The sequence below is a fragment of the Mandrillus leucophaeus genome, unplaced genomic scaffold, assembly GCF_000951045.1.
Source record: "Mandrillus leucophaeus isolate KB7577 unplaced genomic scaffold, Mleu.le_1.0 Scaffold995, whole genome shotgun sequence".
NCBI classification, from domain to species: Eukaryota; Metazoa; Chordata; class Mammalia; order Primates; family Cercopithecidae; genus Mandrillus; species Mandrillus leucophaeus.
The window spans coordinates 211,803-235,109 of record NW_012110863.1 but is presented as its reverse complement, the minus strand read 5'-3'; the positions used below and the strand labels follow the sequence as shown (position 1 = coordinate 235,109).

At 44.4% G+C, this 23,307-nt stretch overlaps 1 protein-coding gene across 3 annotated transcripts in view; it reads left to right on the top strand.

Moving 5' to 3' along the window:
• Positions 1–18,580, top strand: part of SPECC1 (sperm antigen with calponin homology and coiled-coil domains 1) — a 328,700-nt gene extending 310,120 nt beyond the window's left edge. For all 3 annotated transcript variants that reach the window (XM_011971260.1, XM_011971261.1, XM_011971262.1), the window contains exons 13-15: positions 1,102–1,218; positions 9,826–9,885; positions 17,799–18,580. In XM_011971260.1, coding sequence (XP_011826650.1) covers positions 1,102–1,218; positions 9,826–9,885; positions 17,799–17,888 — 267 coding nt within the window. In that variant the 3' untranslated portion in view covers positions 17,889–18,580. The remainder of the gene's footprint in view (positions 1–1,101; positions 1,219–9,825; positions 9,886–17,798) is intronic.
• The last annotated feature ends 4,727 nt before the right edge of the window (positions 18,581–23,307 follow it).

Below are 23,307 nucleotides of genomic sequence, written 5' to 3'. Positions count from 1 at the left end.
GATGATGGCAATGGTTATGGAGGTAGTGATGATGATGGTGGTAGTCATGATGGTAATGGTTATGAAGGTAGTGATGATGATGGTAGTGATGATGGTAATGGTTATGAAGGTGGTGATGATGGTGGTGGTGATGATGGGAATGGTTATGAAGGTGCTGATGATGATGGTAGCGATGATTGTAATGGTTATGAAGGTAGTGATGGTGGTAGTGATGATGGGAATGATTATGAAGGTGGTGATGATGATGGTAGTGATGATGGTAATGGTTATGAAGGTGGTGATGATGGTGGTAGTGATGATGGTAATGGTTATGTAGATAGTGATCATGGTAGTGATGATGTTAATGGTTATGAAGGTAGTGATGATGGTAGTAACGATGGGAATGGTTATGAAGGTAGTGATGATGGTGGTGGTGATGAAGGTAATGGTTATGAAGGTAGTGATGATGGTGGTGATGATGATGGTAATGGTTATGAAGGTGGTGATGATGGTGGGGATGATGGTAATGGTAAGAAGGTAGTGATGATGATGGTAGTGATGAGGGTAACGGTTATGAAGGTAGTGATGATGATGGTAGTGATGATGCGAATGGTTATGAAGGTGGTGATAATGGTAATGGTTATGAAGGTAGTGGTGATGGGAATGGTTATGAAGGTAGTGATGATGGTGGTAGTGATGATGGTAATTGTTATGAAGGTAGTGATGATGATGGTGGCGATGATGATGATGGTGATAGTGATTCTTCCTTGACGAAATGAGTCTGGGAAATGCTGGCATGTACAAAACTAATCAGGTGGGTTAATTTGAGAATAAGATACCTTTGAGCCTTTGATGACTCTCCTGAGAGATGGACGGAAATCCTCTACTGTTTTGAGCACTGAAGGCTTTTCCTCAGTGCTATTCTGTGAATGGAGTTGGGCAACACCAGGCCATTCCTGATACCAAAACAAAATGTACTCTGAGCAAATTTGGGAAGTTTATTCTTATGTTGCCTTACTGAAAAATCCAAAGGTAGATTCCCATCTTATCCCAGTCTCCCTCATCTGTGATACTGCACAGTTCGCAATAGTATTTGTTTATTACTACTTTTCTCTCCTGCAGAACATCGACATCACCAATTTCAGCAGCAGCTGGAGCGATGGCCTGGCCTTCTGTGCTCTGCTCCACACCTACCTGCCTGCCCACATCCCCTACCAGGAGCTGAACAGTCAGGAGAAAGTAAGTCATGGCCCTGTCACCTTGGTTATCCTCTAGGAAATGCAGGGGGATTCCTAATTGAGAAACCCCACTGTGAGAGGGGCTAACAGGCCTGAAGTAGAAGTTGGGATATTGATACCAGGTATAGATAACTCGTGAATGTGTGACTGCACCGTGGAATCCCAACCTCAGCAAATCTTCCCCAGCTTCCCTTCTGAGGAATCTCACCTTCATGGTTTCAAGACCTTGGCCAGCATTTTTCAAAGCCTATTCCAAAGAACCAGCAAACACCAACAAAAAGAATTCCCTGCTCAGATAAGTCTGGGACACTGTATATTGCATCACATTTTCAGAGAGCATGGTGCCTGTTAACACATTAAAGACTTCAGGAAGTCCTACATTAAGAAATCTGTGTGACTGTTTAACCCAACATAGATCAGATCCACATAACCTCTTTACTTACATTTGTTTATTTTACTACAATCACCATAACAAGGGTTGGCAAATTTTCCCTGTTAAGGCCACGTAATAGACTCAGTGGGTCAGTTGGTCTCAGTCACAACTATCCAACTCTACCATCGGGCTAAAGAGGCCATTGATCACTTTGTAAATGAATGGGCATGGCTGTGCCAACAAAACTTTATTTACAAAAACAGGCTATGAGCCAGATTTGGCCCATGGTCAGCAGTTTGCCACCCCCTGACCTAGAACCTCCTACAAAATGTCCCACAGAGAATACTTTGGAAAATGCTGTGCTGGGTCCTGCTGTTGGTCACTCAAGAATTTCTGTCAAGCATTGGGTACTGTCATAAGAAAACAATAAACAGTAGAGACGTTCTGCACCCTCATGAGCTAGACAGACAGTAAGCAAGCGAGTAGATTTATAACAAGTAAAATTATAAATGAGCAAGGATAAGTGGTCAAAGAGCCCGGAGAGAAACTCAGTGCTGTGAGACTGAGTGACGGGGATCGCATTTAGACCAGGGAGACTGCAGCAGTGATGTCAAAACTGGCGTCGGGGCTGGGCACAGTGGCTCACGCCTGTAATCCCAGTACTTTGGGAGCCCGAAGCGGGCGGACACCTGAGTTCAGGAGTTTGAGAGCAGCCTGCCCAACATGATGAAATCCCGTCTCTACTAAAAATACAAAAATTAGCTGGGCGTGGTGGTGCGCACCTGTAATCCCAGCTACTTGGGAGGCTGAGGCAGGAGAATTGATTGAACCCGGGAGGCAGAGATTGCAGTGAGCCAAGATCGCACCACTGCACTTCAGCCTGGGCAGCAGAGCAAGACTCTGTCTCAAAAAAAAAAAAAAAAAGAAAAGAAAAAAAGAAATTGGCATTGGAAGGTAGAGGAGGCAGCAGTGCAGAGCCAGGGCTATGGAGCAGCTGCAGCTGCTGGGGAACACCTTGGTGTTGTCCAGGCCGTGGAAGAAGGCTGGTTGGCTGGATGTGGTTAGTGGGGCCAGAGAGGCTGTGCTGACCCAGGGAAGCCAAGGGGCAGACCCTGTAGCTGGGCTGATCCGGGGAGTCCGAGGGCAGAGGCTGCAGAGCTTCCCCACAGCTCTGGTTTGGCCTCACCCACTAACCACTAGGATGGTAGCTACGCAGATGGAAAGACCTAGAAAGATTCAAAATATGTCTCAGACAGAATCGACTGGACTTAGTGACAGATTGGTTGTAGGGGAGGAGGAGAGGAAGGAGTCAAAGATGATGCCTTGGTGTCTAGTTTGAAAGGGCCATTTTCTGAGATGGGGAGGGCATAGATATGTTTAAAAGCTCTGTTCGATTATCCCACATCAGGATTTAAATAAAGTACAAAGAAGGGTCATAGCAATGACAATAACTGAGCGAAGTAATTTAGTTTTTTAAGGTGTTAGAATTCTCCAGAGAAGCAAAACCAAAAGAGAGAGAGAGAGAGAGAGAGTGTGTGTGTGTGTGTGTGTGGAGGTGGGGGTGTGGAGGGGTGGGGGCCAGGGAGAGAGATTTATTCTAAGGAACTAGCTCGAGATTATAGAAGCTAGCAAGTCCAACATCTGCAGGGTAAGCCAGCAGGCTGGAGACTCAGGGAAGAGCTAATACTGCAGTCCCAATGTGAAGGCCATTTGCTGGTGGGATTCCCTCTTCTTGGGTGAGGTTAGCCTTTTCTATTAAGGCCTTCACCTGATTAGATGAGGCCCACCCACTCTAAGTGGGGTCATTTGCTTTGCCCAAAGTCTGTTGTCGGGCCATGCATGGGGGCTCAGACTTGTAATCCCAGCACTTTGGGAGGCCAAGACAGGAGGATCACTTGAACCCAGGAGTTTAAGACCAGCCTAGGCAACATAGGGAGACCCCCATTTCTACAAAAAAATTTTTTTTAATTAGCTGGGCTTGGTGGCACACATCTGAGGTCCCAGCTACTCGGGAGGCTGAGGTGGGAGAGTCACTTGATGCTTGGAGTTTGAGGCTGTAGCAAAGCTGTGATTGCACCACTGCTATCCAGCCTGGGTGACAGAGACCCTGTCTGAAACAAACAAAAAAGCTTCACAGAAACATCTAGAATAATATTTGGCCAAATATCTGGGTACCATGCCTATCCAAGTTGACACATACAATTAACTATCACAGAATGTATTAAAATCTTTAAATTACTTTTCTGTGGGGTGCTTCATTTGTGAAGCAGACTGGACAGGATTATTAAACATTCTGGGAGAAAGATGTTTAAATCATGTGAAGTCTGAGGTGCTGTGAAATACGCAGGTGGTGATGGCAGGCAGGCAATTGTGCAGCAAATCCAGAGCTGGATGGGAGAGCAGAGCTGGAAACAGATCTGGGGGTTGTCCATGAAGAGATTCATGCTGTCTAATGCAGGTTCCTGAGATGATGGGAATGTTCTGTATCTGCACTGCCCACAGGGCAACCACCAACCATACCTGCTCCTGAGCACTTGAAATGTGGCAGATGTGACTGAAGACTGAATTTTTAATTTCGATTTTAATTTAAGTAGCCACATCATGTGTGGTTGCCATGTTGGACAGCATGGGCACAAATGGAATTTAAAGTCGTCAGACTGGAGGAGAGCACCCAGTCCTTTGGTTTTAGGGAAGCAGAGAGAGAACCGAGGAACACACCTGGGAACCCCAGTGTTTGTCGTGGAGGTAGAGGAGGAGGACACAGCAAAGGGGACCGGGAAGGAGCATCCAGAGAGGCAGCCTGAGTTGGGGCCACAGGCTGCAGTGGCCTCATGGGTCACAGGTGTGATCTATGCGTTCATTCCCTCCCTGCCCTCTTGATGTTTTAGTCTCTGCTTTTCTGATAGGCCGTTTGGAGATAACTGAGGAAATAGTGGGCATGAAAGCACTGAAAATAGTCAGAAGGCCTTCCTAACACTGCTGGGTGAAGCCCACACATACACACACATCCGTGTCCTCCTGGCAGTGTGTGGACGTCACTCCCTGCAGTCATCCACACAGACTGGCTGCTTTGTCCTGGAATCAGCATGGCTCTGTTGGAAAATTATGGACCTAACAGTGTTTGCGCTCAGGCTCCGAACTGTGAGCCTTGCCTCCTGGGCCAGAGCCCCTGTACCTGGTGCTAGTCTCTGCGATTCTGAGGGCAGAGGCTCCTCCGCCAGCTGCCCAGACCTCCCGCAGCTGTGGCAGCTTGCGGTGGGGGCAGGCTGAGGCCATGGCGTAGGCCCCTGTTCCCTACATGCAGAGTTGAATTTCTTCCCCAGACCGATCACCCAACCACCAGGGAGTGTGTAAGGCAGCATGTGGAAGACTGCGGGTCTGTGATGAGAGTCCAAGTCGGCCCTGGATGTCTGGTATTTTTCATTTTAGGATCTATTTGGCCTCACAGTAATCTTGAGTTGGGTTGTGTCCCAGAGCCTAGGATTTTGTTTGCTAATTACAGCCCATTTGCCACTCCCTGAAGGAACAACTAGCCTCCTGTTTCCTAAATTCCCCATCCTGGCCACACTCTGGAGGAGCCACAGTGGCTGCAGTGACATTTCGCCACTTCTTGGTGTGTGGCTTGCCCTGGGGGATGCTGGCATTCTTTTTGGTGAGAGTGGCCATATCTATCACAGTTACAGGTGTGGGTTTTCAAAATAACGTATCCCAACAGGCAAACCCATACAGTATAAAACTGAGCACACGGGAGGAATCTTACTAGTGCAGAGTGGGGAAAGAGCAGGGAAGATTTCCTAAAAGTGTGTTAGAAGCTGGGTTTCACAGGAAGCAAGTGGATGTGAATGCAGCACACACCTTGCATCATCAGGATGAGAGGCACATCTGTCCAGCCTCAGCTTGGAGCTGTGTTCTCCTGTGTGCTCAGTGCCAGGGCATTTTTTAAAAATTATTATTTACACATTCATCAGAAAGGGCACCAAGAGAAGCCTTTCATGTTTGTAAACTCTATTAAAATCAAAATCTAAAAAGTATATGATAGAGTTGTTGATAGCCCAGAATGTATAGAAATTATGAGTGTCCCCACCTGGATGGAAGCAATTAAACTATGTCTGTTTGACATTGGTATTAAGTAGCGAATTTTTGATAAAAACTAACAAGCATGTCTTCCATGATAGTAAAGAGATATATGATCACAGGGTGCGATATACAGTCCATGGAAGATTTTGTCATTTTGTGTTGCTGTTTTGAGACAATCTTACTCTGTCGCCCAGGCTGGAGTGCAGTGGTGCCATCTCAGCTCACTGCAACCTCCGCCTCCCAGGTTCAAGCGATTCTCCTGCCTCAACCTCTCGAGTAACTGGGACTACAGGCACATGCCACTACACCTGGCTAGTTTTTATATTTTTAGTAGAGATGGGGTTTCATCATGTTGGTCAGGCTGGTCTCAAACTCCTGACCTCAGGTGATCCACCCGCTTCAGCCTCCCAGTAGTTCTGGGATTACAGTTGTGAATCACTGTGCACAGCCGTTTTTGTTTCTATTGTTTTCAGTAAAAAGATAGGGCATTCACTTGTCTGCCTATGCAACTCTCTGCTTAGTCCAGACAGACTCAGGTGGTGGACTGGAGTGTGCTTATGTCAGTGTCTGAAATGAATGAGGTGTGACCCCGAGAGGGGGAACTCTAGGTTGGGCATCCATTCTCCCATTGGTTTTGAGTGTGAGGCCCAACAAGCACAGCCCCTCAAGTCCTGCCGGTGACAGAGTTTTGCCACAGGTTGGGTACTTAGGCTGTCCTAGAACTGGAAGGTCCCAGGCCTGCACCATCCTCTCCCAACCAGGGCAGACTGAAGCAGTGATGGCGTCCCCCTGCCTGGCCCCTGTGGGCTGAGCCACATCTGAAGCTTATAGCCCATGGGGGAAGTGAGGCCCTTCGGAGCTGCTGCTTATCTGTGGCTTCTGCCTCCCAGGGCCTCTGCACAGTGATGGTGACAGTGATCAAATGAAAGAGCACTAGGGTAATAACACTTGGTCACAGATATTCTGCTGCTGCAAAAATGAATAAAAGTCACTGTTGTGAATAAAAAACCACCCTCTCTCTGTATTCCATGTCACCCTGTGTACTATTTCAGGGTATTTTGAGACAGTTTTTCATCAAGGGATCCTCCCACATCAGGCTTTGGAGTAACTGGGATTACAGGCGCGTGCCACCATGCCCAGCTCCACCTGTGTTTTCACAACAGATATTGAACACAGAAGAAACAGCATGCAGCACCCTGTGAAAACACAAGCGGTGCCAGGCGTGGTGGCACACACCTGTAATCCCAGCTACTCCGGAGCCTGAGGCCAGGGGATCCCTTGAACCCAGAATTTTGAGGCTGCGGTAGTGAGTCCATCTAAAAAAAAAAAAAAGAAAAAGAAAAAGAAAACATAAGTGGTTTCATTAGAATCAAGCTAGAAAGTTTTTGCATAAAATCTTGAGTTTAGAAATGCCTTCTCGTTAGACCTTACTAGTAATCAATGAATACAAATTAAAATAATAAAATATTTTCAGCCTGACACATTTGGCAGAGACAGTACAGGAAAATGGCCACTTATACACTATTGCTGGAACCAAAAATTGGGATAATGCTCTAGAAAGCAATGTTTGACATTACATATTAAAAGCCGTAAAATATTGACTTCTGGAATAATGGTGGCCTAAACACTGGCTAAAAACCCCCCACCTCTTCAAAAACTAACCAAAAGAGATTTGAAGTAAAGACAAAGGCTTCAATAGCACCAAAATAGGAGATTGCTGCCAGTAATTTGGGCTAAATGGAAGGAAGCCAGGAGTGCACAGCTCCTGTCTCAACAGAACAGAGTAGCGTTAGGGAAACAAGTGTGCAGTTTCCAGTGCATGCCCGCGCCTTTCCTTTAATTTCAAGGAACGGGCGTGGCAACTTGGTCAGGATCACCACAGATCGGCAGCTTTCCACAGCATGGGCCACAGACTGGAAGAAAATGTGGTGGCCACATCTTTCTGTTTTTCGGTGACCTGGTGCCTAGACTTTGCTTCAGTGTCAGGGAAAACCCGTCGCCTCAGACTCTAGATGTTCAAGCAAGGGCAGAGAGTGAGAGCCATGGGGGAAATGGAAAAGTGTATAAAATGATGTATGAAATCTAAAATCTATAATTATGTATAAAATCTAAACGTATAAAATTAAGAAATTTGGCCAGGTGCAGTGGCCCACGTCTGTAATCCCAGCAGTTTGGAAGGCCTAGACAGGCGGATCATCTGAGGTCAGGAGTTCAAAACCAGCCTGGCCATATGGTGAAACCCAGTCTCTACTAAAAATACAAAAAAAAAAAAAAAAAAAATTAGCCAGGTGTGGTGTTGCATGTCTATAATCTCAGCTACTGAGGTGACTGAGAAACGAGAATCACTTGAACCTGGGAGGCAGAGGTTGCAGTGAGCTGAGCTCGCGTCACTACACTCCAGCCTGGGTGACAGGGCGAGATTCCATCTCAAAGAAATTCCACTGAGGAACATAAAACTGAGTATGTAAAGAAACATTTATCTCTCAATTATACTTAATGTAACAATTTAATTAAATTTTAATATAATCCTAATAATTTTGAAATGAATTTTGGAATGGGAGAAGCATGATCAAATGATTCTTAAGTTCATCTAGATGAACACACATCAGAGAATAGCTAGGAAGAGTCCACAAAAGAAGCCACACACTAGGGCTGAATGATTGTGGAGCCACCACCATTAACATTCTAAGGGGAAATTATTTTCCCTGTCCAGCCAGCCAGTTAACTGAATGTGATGGTAGAAAAGGGAAATTTTCATACATCCAGAAAATATGTCTCGCCATATTCTTTCTTAAGAAGGAAACCTGGGCGATAGAATGGGAGTAAACTCCAAAAATCAGTGAGGTTCTGGAGGGCTTGGAGCTGAAGGGTTTCACAGAATGATGAGATGATTAAGAGCTCCAGGCTGTGATAAAGGAGATGAGAAACTGTGCGAGGAGGCCAGGGTCCCACTATGATGCAGGCCTTCTGTGTCAGAACAGAATGGCAGCAGCCATGAGGAGAATGTTAGGACTTAAAAGTAACAGTCAGAATGGGCAGGAGGCCAGATGAGAAGGAGGCATGAAGTCCTCCTCCCAGTAAGGAAAAATCCCAAACAAGCAGGCACTGTAGGAAAAAACCAAACTTTTGAAGAAAGGCAGGGTCCAAATCTGGAGCACACTAAAATGTGGGGTGATTTTGGACGACTGGTAGGGTAACAGAGGAACTCCTTTGAATGATGCTTTGAGTGGCGAAGGTCACGATGGTGGAACTGTAGAGGACACGTGCCCAGAACTGACTTCTGTGATGCTGCTTGTGGTTTTCAGCTTCCAGAATCATTCTAGTCAGAGAGCACAAAGGACTTAAATGTGCTTCCAGAAAAGGAAGCAAATGTTCTCAGCTGTGGCGGTTTACAACTTGACCAGGTAGAGGGAAGAAAGGGGAATTTACTCCTGACATACAAAGTAGAGTCAGGAAGTGTTGTCCACACCCAATGGGACAAAAAATAGAAGTTCACAGATATTATTTAAGGTCACAAACATAGCTAATATTAATACGGGCACGAAAATTAGCTATGTGTCTACAGTGTAAGGAGGAGGCAGATGCATGGTGCCTGAGTCCTCATTTGTCCTGGAGGAAGTCAGTAGAAAATGCCTTCATTTTAGAAATCAAGTAGTAGTCGTGTAAGCATATTACAGAGATATGGAAATAATCCATAACTAAACAGAAATTTAAAGTTAGTTCTCTGAAGGACCAGGATTGAAGGAACAGGTTTTCATTTTATTTAAATACAATCTATATATACTATAATATATGCATTTATTACCTTGATAATGTTTTTGTTATGGCATCATGATTAAGCAACTTTGTTATGCCACAGAATGTGTATGCCATAAATCTTGCAAAGTGTAAATTAAGTAATTTGTAAATTAAGTAATCTTGACAAAACTAAACAAAAATTTATCTTTGGTAGGTGTCAATCAGTAATGTTAGTTTTGGTGCAGTTGCAACCTGTTTATTTTTTTTTCTTAAACTGAGACCATATTTTGTACACTTGACTTACTATTTTTGTTTTATAATAGTGAATAATCTATATGGGAATATCAGTTGATGTTCTTTCTTGGCAAAAGGTATATATTTTAAATTACTGATTCCAGTCTCTTTGTCTTTTTAACCTAGAAGAGGAATCTTTTGTTGGCATTTGAAGCAGCTGAAAGTGTAGGCATCAAACCCAGCCTGGTAAGTATCCTATTTTGTATCCTTGTGATACTTTAATTGTATGAGAAATAACTTTATGCCATCTGATAAACGATTTCTTGTAGAACATTGACATCTGTTTGCCAAAAGTCTGTTGCTCTCAATACCTGATATAGAGTGTTGCTCTCAATACCTGATATAGAGTTATCCAGCTGGTCTAATCACATATGAACATATGATTTAGAGATTTTCAAGTCTAAGAGATTTTCAGTCACATGAGGTTTCATATGGACCAATTTCAGTTCTGGAAACACAGTGGACTGAATTATTATTAGAGCCCTCTTGTTCAGAGCACCTAGAGATCTGAATAAAATGCTATTTTAAAAAATATCAACACATAGCTAAGCTCTCAGGAAAGAATGGGAAATACCCAGATGCCAGAAATGTAAAACAAAGCAGAAACCAGGCACAACTGAGCCTGCAAAACTCGGCAGGGGTGGGTGGGGGACGGTGGGCCAAGCAAACACCAAGTCTGCATAAAGCCAAGGCTCACAACATGCTGCTCTTCTTAGTGAAAGCAGAAATCTCTAAAACTCCACCGGCCAGCCCAACGAGGTGATAAAGAAACTGGTCTCCACCTGGGATTTTGTGCACGCGCGCGCACGCAGAGAGAGGAAAAGAAGAGAGAGAAAAGAGAGACGGTCTCTTGCAAGGAAAGGAAACGGGACCAGATGAGGTTTAGAGTCCAAATTTATAATATCTATGCTGCATGAAGCCCTTGGTATACTCTTGGATGCAGGAAGCCCCTGGGCTGATACTACAGTGGCTACTAAAAAGTGACAAAACACTTGAGAAAATGATCTACTTGAGCTAGTCAGCAGATATAGCAAACAAAAGGATTATCTACCAGAACTTGAGATGATAAATAATAAGAGACTACAAAAAGATTATTTAAACATATGAAAGAGATAAAAGGAGGAATAGAAACCACAAGGAAGGAAGGATTCTATTTAAAAAAGAGATTTGTAAAAAGAATCAAATAACACTTCTAGAAATGAAAATTTGGAATTAAGACCACAATATGTGTTGCCAATCATTAGATACAGCAGAAGAGAGAAATACTAAGTTGGAAAATAAATATGGGGAAATCACCCAAAATATAAAAGAGACATTAAAAAATATAAAATATAATGGTAAGATTGAATTAGTATGTGTTCAGCTTCAAGAAATGGAGAACCCAACCAGCAGTTGCTTAAACCATAAAAATGTTAATTTTCTTAACAACAGTAGTTTTAGGACTGGTTCACCACTCAGTACTATAATCAAAGCCCCAGAATGTCTCCTATTCATGCTCGCCATCTTTAATCTGTTGCTTTTGTCCCCATGTTTGTTCCTTTATAGTTGAAGGTAGCTGCCAAACTTCAGACATCACTTCCACCTATAGGACAGGAAGAAGGGAAAGAGATAGAACAAGTGCCTTCTGTCTTTCCCTTTAAAGAATGAAAGTAAAAGGCTCCCTGGGTTTCTCCAGCTCATTGGCAGTACTCTGTTACTTGGTCCCCAGATGCAAGGGCATTTGAGGAAGTGAGTGTATGAACAGTTTTCAGTTTCTTTAGTGGGAAGCCTGCAAGGGAGAGAGCTTGGGAATGACTGTTGGGCTGTCTACATAATAGTGTCTGTCTCAGAGTTTAAGAGACATGGACCAAAAAAAATCAGGCGATGGCCATGTCCCATGCCCAGAGGGAATTCCAGATGAAAAGGATAGAAAGAATGGAATGGAGATGGTATTTGAAGATATGATGCCTGAAAATTTTCCAGAATGATGAAAAGAGAATGAAAGAGTCCACAGATTCTTTAGTCATCTCAAGCAGGATGAATAAAGCAAAATATCCATCCAGACACATTATAATGAGACTACAGAAAAAGCAAAGACAGATAATCTATTAAAAATTTCTGCTAACCAGTAATAAAAATACAACCTAGTAGGAAATTATCAAAGGCTAGAATAGAAAATTCATAGAAGATCATCACAAATGGTCAATGAGGATTTTTAAAGATGTTCAATCTCATTAGGGATCGGGAAAATCTAAGCTGAAATAAAAATGAGATACAGTTCCGGCTGGGTGCAGTGGCTCACCCCTGTAATCCCAGCACTTTGGGAGGCCGAGGTGTGTGGATCACCTGAGGTCAGGAGTTCGAGACCAGCCTGGCCAGCATTGCAAAACCCTGTATCTACTAAAAATACAAAAAATTAGCTGGACATGATGGTGGGTGCCTGTAATCCCAGCTACTTGGGAGACTGAGGCAGGAGAATCGCTTGAAACCAGGAGATGGAAGTTTCAGTGAGCCAAGATTGCAGCATTGCACTCCAGCCTGGGCGACAAGAGCGAAACTCCATCTCAAAAAAAAAAAAAACAATTCTAACCCTCAAAGCACGTGGGGAATCTGAGAAATGAAAAAGTGAATGTACATCTATTGTGAAATCTCATCACCATGAGCAGTGCTATGCCAGTATAATTTTGAAACAGCATGGACAGTTTTATAGAAAAATACAAGTATATGTCTTCAAATATTAAATGCAAATATTCCTACAAAACTTAAAAAGAAATAAAACTTTAACCATTAAAGAGGTTGAATTTGTGCTTTAAAATGTAGTCACACACACAAAGAAAATATATCCCCATCAGCCCAGATTTTGCTAAATTTTTAAGACACAGATATTCCTATTGTGTATTTACAAGTCCAGGAAATTTAAAAAGGTGTGAGGAAACTTACACATCTGACCAGGGTGGAGTAGCAGGGATCTCCCTTCAGAAACAACAAAACTAATGAGTACCAACAGAGAGATCAGGTAAGGATAAAGATACAGTGAGACCTTGTTGGAAGATTATATTTTACACAGAATACATTTTTCTTTGTAGTGTTGTAATTAATATTTACTTCTTTTTAAATTTAATATCTTTTTCTTAATTTTCGTCTAATGCGCTTTAGCAGTTAGTGAATGAGGTCATTTTGTTGTCCTAGTTGTCAGAGCCTGGGGTTTTGTCTGTGTGGATGGTCTGTGAAGAGCTGCTGACACACATGATAGTTAATCTCAAAGGCACTTAGGAGTGTTTGTGAGCACTTTCCCAGCTTATTCCACCAACAAAATAGAAATTTCCTACATTCTTAAATTTGCTTTTCAATACTTGGATGTTGATTGAAAAATCCAGTATATTACACATGACACTTTAAAACTACACCCAGTCAGAAGTGACAGCAGTAGTACCCAAATCTTCAATCAAGTTCTGTTGTTAGATTATGCCAGGAAAATTATATGTTTATATTCAAGTAAATATAAGTTTCTGGGGTATAACATATTAGGATGAGATCTTTGTTTTTATAATTTCAGCTTTTATTTTAGATTGAAGGAGTATATGTACAGGTTTGTTACATGGGTACACTGGATGATGCTGAGGTTTGGGGTATGATTGATCCTGTCACCCAGGTAGTGCACATAGTAGCCAATAGTTTTTCAGCCCTTGCCTCCCTCCCTCCCTTCTTCCTCTTGTAGTCCCCAGTGTCTACTGTCCCCATCTTTATGTCCACGACTACCCAATGTTGAGCTCCCACTTATAAGTGAGAATATGTCTTATTTGGTTTTCTGTTTGTGCATTAGTTTGCTGAGGATAATGGCCTCTAGCTGAATCCGTGCTGCTGCAAAGGACATGATTTTGTTCTTTTTATGGCTGCATAGTATTCCATGGTATATATGTACCATGTTTTCTTTATCCAGTCTACTGTGTTTTTTTTTGTTTGTTTGTTTTTTTTTTGAGACGGAATTTTGCTCTTGTTGCCCAAGCTAGAGTGCAATGGTGCAGTCTTGGCTCACTGCAACCTCCGTCTCCCAGGTTCAAGCAATTCTCTTGCCTCAGCCTCCTGAGTAACTGGGATTATAGGCATGCACCACCACACCCAGCTAATTTTTTTTTTTTTTTTAGTAGAAATGGGGTTTCACCATGTTGACCAGGCTGGTCTCGAACTCCTGACCTCAGGTGATCCACCTGCCTCAGCCTCCCAAAGGGGTGGGATTACAGGTTGTGAGCCACCGCACCTGGCCCTTTATCCAGTCTACTGTTGATGGACACCTAGATTGATTTCATGTCTTTGCTATTGTGACTAGCACTGCGATGAACATAAGTGTGCATGTGTTTTTGGTAGAACGATTTCTTTTCTTTTGGATATATACCCAGTAATGGGATTGCTGGGTCAAATGGTAGTTCTAAGTTCTTTGAGAAATCTCCAAATTGCCTTCCACAGTAACTGAACTAATTTACATTTCCACAAAGAGTGTATTCCCTTTTCTCCACAGCCTTGTCAGCATCTGTTACTTTTTGACTTTTTATCAATAGCCATTCTGACTGGTGTGAGATGATGAGATCTTTAAAAGTGAAGCTCTATAGTGTTCCCCAGATATTAGAAAGTGTTCTTCCTCAGCCACCATGTAAGGAGAGCATCTTAGCCCAATTGCAGGTGTGAGCAACTCCCCAGAAAAGGAATTAAGTGAGGAAGGATATGTGACATCACTGTCATAAAAACAGCCAAAACATGTGTCCCCAGGGCTGCTGTGTCTTTACCAGGCCATGTAGTCCATGAGGGCTGTTGCTCACTGCGTGCCAGCATGCCCACCAGGACAGCCGCTGCAGGACTGGGTGCTGGCATGCCCCCGTGGAGGGAGGTCACCACACAGCAATTCCTGAGGCATGGCTGGGCCTACTCTGCAAGCGTAAACATGATGAGCTGTGCTTAAATAGCGAATTTGTGCTTTATTGTGTGAAAAGCATTTTTTTTCATATTTACTATATGTATTTACTGTTTACCATTCTGGGCATTTTTCATGTATGGACTTGTTGGACCATCACGGAGGTCCTGCAAGGTGGATGCACTCTACAGGAGGAAACTGAGGCACATGGCTTTTGAGCAGGAAAGGCAAGAGGCAAGGCCAGGCAGGCAGCTCCAGAGCCCATGCCCTCAACCACCCTGACAGCTGTGTCTGCCTTCTGGACATATCTTGTTAGATTTAGACCTTAGTGGATTTTTCTTTCTTTTTCTTTTTTTTTTTTTTGGTACTATTGTAAATGGTATTGTTTTTCTTATTACAAAATGCATTTGTTCAATCGGTATATAGGACAGCAATTGACTTTTGTATACTAACTTTGTATCCTGAGACTTAGCTAAACCTGTATCTAAATGCTTTGGGATTTTCTAAACAATCATGTCTGCAAATAAAGGCAGTTTTATATCTCCCTTTCCAATCTGCATGCCATTTGTTTCTTTTTCATGCCGTTTTGCACTAGCTAGAACTTCCAGGACGGTTTTTTTGTTGTTTTTGTTTTTGATTTTGAGATGGAGGCTTGCTCTGTCACCCAGGCTGGAGTGCAATGGCATGGTCTCGGCTCACTGCAACCTCTGCCTCCCGGGTTCAAGTGATTCTCCTGCCTCAGCCTCCAGAGTAAGTGGGATTGCAGGCACCTGCCACCATGCCTGGCTAAGTTTTTTGTATTTTTAGTATAGATGGAGTTTCAACATGTTTGCCAGGCCCGTCTTGAACTCCTGACCTCAGGTGATCCACCCGCCTCGGCCTCCCAAAGTGCTGGGATTACTATCCAGTACAGTTTTAAATAGGACAGATGAGAAAGGGCATCCTTGCCTTGTTCCTGATTTTATGGGGGGAGTGTTCAAGTCTTTCACCATTCAGTATGATGTCAGCTGTTGGTTTTTTAAACATATCCTTTATTAGGTGAAAGAGGTTCCCTTCTGTTCCTAGTTTGTTGAGAGTTACCACATATAAAAACTGTCTTGATTGTGGAATTTTGTGTGATGCTTTTTCTTCATCTGTTGATTTGATCATCTGGTTTTTCTCATTCAGTTAGTTAATGTGATGAATTACATCAGTTTATGAATGTTAAACCAGCCTTGTGTTCCTGGGATGAACCTCACTTGATCATGATTTATTATACTTTTATAGGTTAATAGATTGTGTACTCATGAGAAATTGGCGTGTAGATTTCCTGTAATGTTTGTGTCTAGTTTTGGTATCAGGATAATGCTGGGATCATAGAATGAGTTGGGAACTCTTCTCTCCTCTTCCATTTGTTGAAGAGGTTGTATAGAATTGGTATTATTTCTTTCTTAAGTATTCAATAGAATTCACGAGTGAAATCATCTGGGTCTGGTATCTTTTGGAGGGTCGTAACTACTAATTCAAAGAAATGTCATGGACTTTAAGATTGTTACTAATGTGGCATACTCTGTCTTCTGAAATGTACAAAATATCTTTTCACAAATTCTCAAATATGTTAACAATGTACTAAATATTTTTAGTTCAGTTATGAAGTTCAAGCATGTAAAATAGTCTGCTCAAAACTGTCAATATTGACTGGACTTCTGAGTCCTCTCTGAGATTAAAGACACACCCTTCCCATCATACAGAGGAAAGTGTGCAGTGTGCCATCTCTCTTGTGTTTGTAGGCATCCCTTCTTTTCCCAGAGCTCATCTGTCTCCCAAATTGCATGCCCAATTCTTCATCACTTCCTTTCTGTAAGTCATGTTAGCAACCCGCCTTGGTAAGGATTTAAGCTTGCCAGGCCTCAGTCTCTGTGCAGTCATGACTACAGCAGTGTAGGTAGAAGGACACATTCTATCCTTGTATTCTGTGGAAGTTTGTTTTTCTTTTAAAATTGTTCTAGGTGTACCTGCATGGAATGTTCTACCAACTCCTCTTCCACTCCTTTCCCATGATTAATGATATGCTGATAAGTTTTTAGCATCACCAGGGAGCAGAATAGGTGAAGTCTGTTCAGATGTTGAATTGGGACGAATGGCTCATTAACAGCCTCAGCCAGCTTTGTCAACGCCCAGGAACGGATGTGCTAAGTTCAGCCTTACTTCCATGGCATCTCTGCTTCTGGCTTTACATCAGGGTCCTTTCCTACTATTCTCTTGTAACCACACAGGAATCCTAATTCAATCCCAAAGTTCATTATTAAATATGTCCAGTGGCACAAATTTCAGAAAAGTTTGACTGAGTGCCTGACAAGATGCCCACCTTCTTGCCCTTCCCTTTCTGGCCTGGACTTTATGCATGCTCATTACAAGCTTACTTGCGAAATGAACAAAAATAGTAAAAACCAGCGAATTAGCAAAAGTAAAAATAAAAATAAGCCAAAAAATCACCAAACTATGTTAAATAACAACAACAACAAAAACATGTTAAATGGTAACACTTAATGCTGGTAAAATAAATGGTTGCATTTGAAATTGGTTCAAGGCTTTTGTGATAATCCTACTCTTAGGAAGTTATCTTGAGGGACTAGTTCGACAGAAGAAAATGATACTGCACAAAGATCCTGATTGCAAAGTCTGTGGTGCTGACGAGGTGAGCATACACAGCACGCCATGTCCCTTGTTGGACAGCAGTTTCCCTGGTCAGTGCGCATCCACTAGAATGGCAGCCCACACAATGGCACAGCAGCACGGGGACCTGGGTGTGAAATGCTCAGCGCACGTAATAGCACAGCCCACATAATAGCACGTGCACTGTGCTGGGAGCCTGGGGAATTAGAGGTGGCTTCAAATGTAATTTAGAAACTTGGAAGTCATTTTAATAGTGAAATTATGGGTGAGTTTTGCTTTTCAAAACTTGTTAAAATGCTGTCATATGGTTAAAAGATGAAAGTGGTGGAGGTCGTGTTTTCCATTTTTGGAAAGAGACAGTATCTCCTGAATAAGTGAGAGGAAAAGGCCTTTAACCCATCGTTTTCAGCACCACCTGTGCTGGTCTTCACATTCTGTCTGTGTAAGTGGAGGGTTTCCAGGCAGCGTAAGCCCTAACTAAACTGGATTGAAGTCCTTGAGGGGAAGAGGTCTGTGATGTTCTGACTTGTGATCTATCCCCCATTCCCTTCCCCTGCAGGAACTCAGTGAGATGCTGTACACGGACCGGCCTGACTGGCAGAGTGTGATGCAGTACGTGGCCCAAATCTACAAGTACTTTGAGACGTAACCATGGAGGGCCTGGAGCAGCCACCACTGCCACCTGCTGCAGCTTGTCCTGGAAGCGCCTGATCACTGTCCACTGACCCTGCTCTGCCCACCACCCAGCTGCCTAGACTTCAGAGGCAGGCTCAATCCAAGTGGACCAACACCCAAATAGGAAAGAGTGGGTCCCACTGTGTACCTGTCTCAAATGCAAACGCAGCTGGACTGTAAACTGGGGACTCTTTGATCTCCCATGGGATGCTTCTAAAGAGCCCAGCCTCCCTCCTTCCAGACCAAGACCCCACACCCAGGCTTGTTTTGCTGATTGCATTGGGTGACTGAACACATCATCTGCAGAATTTCAGACAAAGAGCATCTCTAAATCAGTCTTTTGGTTGCTGTTGTTAAAAATATCCTGGCTTTGCCTTTATGAAACCTTTGCCCTTGGCTCGGTGTGGTAGTTCGTGGCTGTAATCCCAGCACTTTAGGAAGCCAAGGCAGCAGGATCATTTGAGCCCAGGAGTCCAAGGCTGCAGTGAGTTGTGAGCATAGCCCTGCACTCCAGCCTGTGTGAAAGAGCCAGACCCTGTCCCAAAAAACAATAAACAAAAAACAAAACTTTGCCCTTATGAACCCTCCCTTCCCCCCTCCCCCCCCAAAAAGAAAACAACAAAACACAAAAAATAAACGTTTGTTCCAGGGCAATCTGGAAACGTGCGCACTCAGCCCTTTGGGGAAAGATGGGAGTTCTAGGTAACAATATTAACACCTAGAACTTGATTCACTTTTAGCTCTCACAGTCCCTTATTTGATTCATTGTAGCAAAAGGAAAGCCTGTGAGAATGCAAGGGAGCCCCTGGCTGCTTTACTGGAGCCCCTGGGAGGCGCCCCACACCTCTGCCACCGCAGTCTGTGTGCTCCACAGCAGCCGGTGGCTTTCACACTAGAGAAACTGCAGTCCTCATCCCCCGCACCTTTGTCCTCCCGTTCTTCACACTCCCATTCACACCCACACAGGCTTGTCCCCCACAGAACTTGACAGGAGGTCACACGTGTGTGAATGGCCTGTGTCTGCTTTGCAGGGTGGAGCAGGCTGAGGGTGTGTGCCTCTGGGGATGCTGGGCTGACAGCAAATCCGGACAGTATTTTTCAGCTCTGGACTGATGCGACCTTTAGTGCTTCCCCAGGCCTCTTACATCCGCATGGGAAAAAGAAGCCCTTAGGGGTGGGCGGTGAAGGCCCATTTATACTTAACGAAGAAGAATGCAATTGCCCTGGCACCCTACTGGTCACCTCAAGTGGCAACAGAGCCCCCCCCCAGAGCCGCCCCAGTCCCTCGGAAGTGCTTGGTCCGGCCCGGGTGCCCATCTGGTGGCTCTGTGGCATTCTTCTGGGCAGATCTGTGTGCACTACACAGTGAGTGAGGGCATGGCTCACACAGGTGGTTGAGGGAAATAGGTAATGCCCATCCCTTGCTGTTTTCAGTGCCAAATTGCCCGTTAGTGCCCCTCCAACAAAGGATCATCCTTCCAGTGTGTCACCGAGAATGACAGTGACTGCCATTACTACTCAAAGTACATTCTGATTGCTGATCTGAGCCATTGGTTCAGAGCCAGGTTCTAGAGGCTGCAGGTGCAACCCCTGACCATTCCTGGAGAGGTAGGAGCTCAGTCCCCTCCTCCAAGTCAGACCTTTGCGAGGTGGCAGCTGGGCTGCACGGGTCAGCGGATCTCTGAGTCTCAAGCCACCTTGAGACTAACAGGACCCCAACCCTGTTAGTGCATCCCAGCCGCAGCTCTGCGTCAGAACCTCCAGCGGACCCTTTTGAAAACACTCTTGGCTGCCCTAGTTGGTTGACTTCAGAATGTCTGGAATGGGACCAGAGATGCAGTCTACATGTTTTGAAAGTTCTTTAGGCGACTGAAGCACAGCTGCATGGAGCACCACTGAGGGGGTGGACACGTTTCCCTGGCAGCCACAAGGCAGGCAGCCTGGAGTTCCTGAGCAGCTGTTTGGCGATGGTCATTACATCACCCATGCCTTTGTATTTAAATGAAGCTTGACACATAGTCACAGCCAATTCAACCTGAAAGTTATTACTTCTGCTGCTTCAGGCACTTGTCTGAAGCATTTTTTATTAACCCTGTACTTGTACTTTACCCACCATTAAAGTGGGGGAAAGTAATATCCCAAGTAGTTGAGTTGAGCTGCTGGTTGTTAGATTTAAGCTGGAATTACTCCAGGGTTGTATGTGGGGAAGCAGTTGCTGTCTTGGGATGCCTGGAGTGGGAGTGGGTGTTTTCTGTTTTTTATTTTTGGTTCTGTTTTTTATTTTTATTTTTACTTATTTATTTTGAGATGGAGTTTCATTCTTTTTTTTTTTTTTTTTTTTTTTTTTGATGGAGTCTCGCTCTGTCGCCCAGGCGGGAGTGCAGTGGCCAGATCTCAGCTCACTGCAAGCTCCGCCTTCCGGGTTCCCGCCATTCTCCTGCCTCAGCCTCCCATGTAGCTGGGATTACAGGTGCCCACCACCACACCCAGCTAATTTTTTTGTATTTTTAGTAGAGAGGGGGTTTCACCATGTTGGCCCAGCTGGTCTCAAACTCCTGACCTCGGGTTATCCACCTGCCTCGGCCTCCCAAAGTGCTGGGATTATGGGCATGAGCCACTGAACCTGGCTGTTTTTTTGTTTGTTTTTGTTTTTGTTTGATAAGAGTCTTGTTGTGTCGCCCAGGCTGGAGTGCCAGTGGTGCAGTTTCAGCTCACTCGGGTGAACCACCACATCCGGCCTGTGATTGGCTCCATTTTGAGTGATTACGTGTGAACCATCCAGAACCAGCTCTGAGCAATGGTGTGGTTTCCCTCCTGCCCCGCTGGGGCCATACCAGCCCCTCTCCAATGGGAGCCCAAGTTGCCAATGACTGTGGCCAAACTCCCCCATTTTTGTCTGTATCCTGCTCTCTTTAGGTTAAAAAGAAGGACAGAAACATGAAAGGCCATGTGCAATTTATTTTTACAACTCAAGGAGTTTCCCCGACTACCATTTTTTTTTTTTTTTTTTTGCCAGTGGGTGTGCATATAGAAGAGGAATGCCATGTCCTGTCCATAGAAACACACATGGTGGTGAGGCATGGTGGCTCATGCCTGTAATCCCAGCACTTTGGGAGGTTGAGGTGGGAGGATTGCTTGAGCCCAGGAGTAGGAGACCAGCCTGGGCAACATGGCAAGACCTGACTCTACAAAAAAAAATTTTTTTTCTTTTTTCTTTTTTTTCTTTTTTTTTGAGAGAGCATCTCACTCTGTCACCCAGGCTAGAATGGTGTGATCTTGGCTCATTACAACCTCTGCCTCCCAGGTTCAAGCGATTCTCCTGCCTCAGCCTCCTGAGTAGCTGGGATTACAAGAATGTGCCACCATGCCTGGCATATTTTTGTATTTTTAGTAGAAACAGTTTCACCATGTTGACCAGGCTGGTCTCGAACTTCTGACCTCAAGTGATATGCCTGCCTCAACCTCCCAAAGGGCTGGGACTACAGGGGTGAGCCACCACGCCTGGTCCAAAATTTTTTTTTTTAATTAGCTGGGTACAATGACAGGCACCTGTAGTCTCAGCTGCTTGGGAGGCTGAGGTGGGAGCAGCACTTGAGCCCAGGAGTTTGAGGCTGCAGTAAGCTGTGTTTGTGCCACTGCACTCTGGCCTGGGCAAAAGAGTGAGGCCCTGTCTCTCACACACACACACACACACACACACACACACACACACACAGAAAAAAGAAATACAGGTGGTGTTTCGGGGAAGGGCAGGTTCTGCTGGGGTCCTGGAACTGTGACTGATGGTCTCAGGAGTCCAGGAATAGGCCTTCTAGCACAGCAGCTAGTAGGGCTCCCCCAAGCCATCCACTGGCGTGTGGAGGCGCAGGACCTGGGGGAGGCAGTCCCCACCCCAGCTAGGCCAAGGGGTAGGGTTTTTAGGTCTGTTTTTAACAGAGCTCTGAGCACCAGGTGAAGGTGGAAAGTTGGTAAACTGGGAAAACAAGGTCAGCATCTTACATTTTCTGTTCTCAGCAGAGCGTGCCATTCCCAGTTTCTCTCCTGAGGCTTTCAGAGGCCTGTACAACAGCCACATTTCTTTCCATCTTCCCTCAGCCAGTACAGTCATTTAAAATTCTTTGGTGGTTCTGAAGATCCTTTTTTTAATGTATAATTTTTACATGAAAGACAGCTGCAAAATGCAAGCCCCAGTAGAGAGGGGAGTTTTTCAAGGCGAGAAGTTGCTGTCCTCTGCATCGAACATGGATTGATTTTTCCTTGTCTGATGGTAGCCCCCGGCCCCCGCCCTGTGGGGATAACATTCTCAGTAGCTTCTCTTGTCCTAGCCCCTTCTCATTTCAAAAATAATATGTCTTGTTTTCCTTTTTCTTTCCGTTGTTGTTTTACAGCTTTTGTAGAAACCAACCCAAGTAGATGCCGGTGGGTGTTAGATAAAAACATACATCCCCAGGGCACAAGCCATCCAGCGGTGAGGAATCTCTGCCATGCTCTCTTCCCTACTGTCCACAAATGTTACAGAGACTCCCTTAGCCTCCCCCTCCTCTCCCGCACTGAGGGGCGGCTTGTGGAGATGGAGGACTCGGGCCCATAGATGCAGACCCCCTGCATCTATGCAAATCTAGCAATAGCTCTCACCCTTCCAAAGCTCGAGTGCCATTTTGAGATGACCTACCAATGACATACAGTAAGGGACATAACCTCACAGCCTTTTTAGAAGCATTTTGAATATCTACAGTTGCCTCAATTCACTGGGCATTTCACTCCTCTGAACCAGGTTAGAATTTTGCTATATCTGTAGCATCCTGAGTAGCACACTAATTTTAACTACATTAGTTGAATGTAGTTGATACATCTGTGGCCTCGTCATGTCTGTAAAGACCACACTAGATTGTACTCAGCAGTGTTAGGATATGACATGCTAATTAGATGTATTTATTCCCAGGAAAGTGTATGATAAATGACTGTAATATTTCTAATAAATATATTTTGTTTCTGATTTTTTTCTCAGTGACATTTATCATTAATATTTTTTCAAAGTGCCATGCTTACACTGAGTGCTTTCAAACCAGCATCTTCATGCATATATTCTGTGTTGGGTCACAATCTCCACGGCAGCTGCTCTTGCGGGTGGTGCTGGAATTTTCGGCAGAGGACTGGGCTCCTGCTGGCTCCTCTGCTTCCCGTGTACAGCTTTCTTGCTGAGGCCACAGGCTCATATGAAGATCACCCTTCAAGGCCTACCCAGGACACTGCTGAGCTGTGCAGATGTGCACACAATATGTGCAATGTCATACGTGTGACTAAATGCCAACCGAGACCCCAGAAACCACTCGCAGGGGGAATTATGCCAAGATTGAGGAGGCAAGGTGAAGAACTTTTTTTTTTTTTTTTTT